Raw genomic sequence first — 3078 nt, 5'->3', positions numbered from 1 at the left:
TCTGGTTAAGGTGCAATAGCAGTATGCCTGGGTTTTTGAAATGTAACTTTTCATAACCAGGATTCTGTGATGTTTCATAATTTATAAATCTTTTGTTCTTATATATATGGTTAGGTTCCAATGGCAATGAACTCAGTACCCTATGTTAGAACTAGTTTCTATGATATTTATTTGCTTAATATAACTTTTTTTATTCTATTCTGTATAGTTGAGGTCTTATCGTGCAGAACGCTAGCGCTTTTGGAATATAAACTAAAATTATTAAGTCATCTTCTTTGATGGTTTTATTGTGCATCACCTCAGGAGACCTTGGGAGCAAAGTTGTCTCATTACATTTTTAACAAATGTTTGGACCTCTCCCATGTAGAAATACACTTAAAACCTATAGGCCATGTATTTATATAAATTTATAAAAACACCCTTATACAACAATTAGCATTAAACCCTGTGTATATACATTCATATACACCCATATATAAGTAGCACACATATACATATAACATTCCCACCCATCTATTGCATATTATCCCGCCACAGGACGTGTGGCTGTGGTGCCGGTTGGTCTGCTTGTACCGAGTGTGGTTGTTGTCTCACTTGTGCTGGGGAGTTTGACCTTATGCAAGGGGGGAAAAAGAAAGGTAAATATGAAGGACAAAAAAATAAATTATTGGGGGTGTAACTGTTTAATATTTTGCACCCTTATAAATTTGATTCTTTTTAAATTTTGTCTGATATTTTTAACTTGAGATTCATTCAATAGAAATGTTAAAAAATGGAAATATAAAACTTTAAAATGTTGCCTAAATAATGTTTTATAAATCCAACAAACGAGTTTTTTATTCCCAGATGACCTGGAGTTCAATTTACCCCAAGCAGAAGGGGAATTCCCGGGGCGTGCTGACCCATCTTCCCCCTTCTTAAACAAACTTGGTGCTTTATATCAACAAAGCAAAGCTTCAAAGAAGAGTGTTAGTCCATGTCTGAGGAAAAGTAAATTATCATCAAAAAGTAAGTGCGCTGCATTAGCAGGTGAAAATTCTGTTGTATTTTAAAAGTTCTGTTGTACTTTGAAATAATTGTTGTACTTCCCAACATGGAAACACAGAACTGATTTCTTTCTGCGTATACATTTAAAACTGCTTAAATATATATTCTAGTTTGTACCAAATTTCTTTAATATTAAAATAATGCTTTGAAATCAAATAAAAACTGTGGTACGTCAGTACGTCACAGGATCTTTAGATTTAGGCAAGGGTAGAGTTAGAAACTGTTGGCTTTGAGCTAACAAGAAAGTAATTAAAAAAACAAACATATTGTTTAGATGTTCCAAGCAGATCCGACATTGTTAAAGAAAGAAACAAGATGTTTTTCTTACCACTACAACAACTTAAACTATCAGAAGATACAAGGAAAGCAATTCAGGTATTCTTATTTTGTTTCTGGAGTTTGTTGTTACAGACCTAAAAACATTTTAAAGCAGGTTCAAGATAGTTGTATTGTGATGTTATGCAACTGAAATTGACTGTTTATACAACCAAAAAAGGGTTTTTAACTTTAAAACAAAAGGTAAAAAATTAATGTGTTGCAACCTTTAAAATTAGCCTAAAATAACTTCAAAAAGATTTATTGTCACCAATATTTTGTCTGTCATAAGATAAGACTTTATCAAAAAATCTGTTATATTTCCTTCCAGATATCATGTGGGGCCCACCATACACTGGTGTTAATGGATGATGGATCAGTTTGTGCCTTCGGTCAAAACAACCATGGACAACTTGGTGTAAAAGGGTCAAGTATAAGGTAATGCCAGGTGTCTTGTTTTGTATTCTATGTGGGTAAGGTGTGGCACGGAATAGAACCTGAGATTTAGACCAGAATTGGCCCATAGGCCCAATATAAAGCGCCTTTTATTTTTATATGGGTGAGATCCTGCAGCTTGACATGGCATGGGACATGAGATTTAGACCAGAGTTTGCCCCATTGTTTGGACCTATTAAAGTATCTTACTTAACCAGGTTATTTTAAGATGGAATCATAAGCATTGCAAATATGTAACTTTTGTGAAAACTGTCTGATTTTTTTAAAATACATGGACTGTGCATATTCTTGCATTGTGATAAGCAAAATAATGTTGTTTGCACAAAGCCATCAAAGATATCCATTCAAATCTTTATTGACAGTTCCTGAACAAAATTTAAAAATATTTTACCAAAACAATTTCAAAATATTTCAAGAATTTTGTATTACATATGTAAAAAGGTTTAATTCTACTGGTAAACATTATTATCATATCAGTAATCTGTAACCAGTAGTCAGTATTCTATAATTAGTAATCGGAAATGTATTTGATAATCGGTTAATGGTTAAATTCTGTCCGTTTAATAATGTGGTTGCCTATGTCACCGAATGGTGACTGGTAGTGATTATTTATTTAATTTATATTCAAATATTTGTATTGCTGTGACATTTATTTAATGGTGTATGCAAATCATAAATTATAACACTTTGTAACGTACCTTGGTATAATATATTTGCTCTGCTCTGCTGTCACTATTGTTATTATGATTTATATAATACTGTGGGGTAACATATACTGTTACTACATAATACCCTATGTTTCCCAAAAATATTTTTACCAATCATCAAAATAAATGTGTTTTTTACAATTACTCTTTTAGAGTCATGAGGATATGGTTATAGTACATTTTATGTAGATCTTCTTTGTTTACTACTTACTACCAAACCGGATAATAAAGAAACAAAATAAAAACACAGACCATCTTACCCCAACCTACTATATAACATGTGCCATCTTACCCCAACCTACTATATAACATGTACCATCTTACCACAACCTACTATATAACATGTGCCATCTTACCCCGACCTAATATATAACATGAATACCCTAACCTAATATATACATGTACCATCTTACCCCAACCTACTATATACATGTACCATCTTACCCCAACCTACTATATAACATGTGCCATCTTACCCCATCCTAATATATAACATGAATACCCCAACCTAATATATACATGTACCATCTTACCCCAATCTCGAATAATACAA

At 32.5% G+C, this 3078-nt stretch overlaps 1 protein-coding gene across 1 annotated transcript in view; it reads left to right on the top strand.

Moving 5' to 3' along the window:
• The first annotated feature begins 511 nt into the window (after positions 1–511).
• Positions 512–3078, top strand: part of LOC100183875 (E3 ubiquitin-protein ligase MYCBP2) — a 53608-nt gene continuing 51041 nt past the window's right edge. Inside the window, exons 1-4 of the mRNA XM_026835847.1 lie at positions 512–638; positions 847–1008; positions 1322–1422; positions 1694–1800. Of these exons, the coding sequence (XP_026691648.1) occupies positions 617–638; positions 847–1008; positions 1322–1422; positions 1694–1800 (392 nt within the window). The 5' untranslated portion in view covers positions 512–616. The remainder of the gene's footprint in view (positions 639–846; positions 1009–1321; positions 1423–1693; positions 1801–3078) is intronic.

The sequence above is a fragment of the Ciona intestinalis genome, chromosome 9 (genome assembly GCF_000224145.3).
Source record: "Ciona intestinalis chromosome 9, KH, whole genome shotgun sequence".
Classification (NCBI taxonomy): domain Eukaryota; kingdom Metazoa; phylum Chordata; class Ascidiacea; order Phlebobranchia; family Cionidae; genus Ciona; species Ciona intestinalis.
This window is presented reverse-complemented; position numbering and strand designations above follow the sequence as displayed.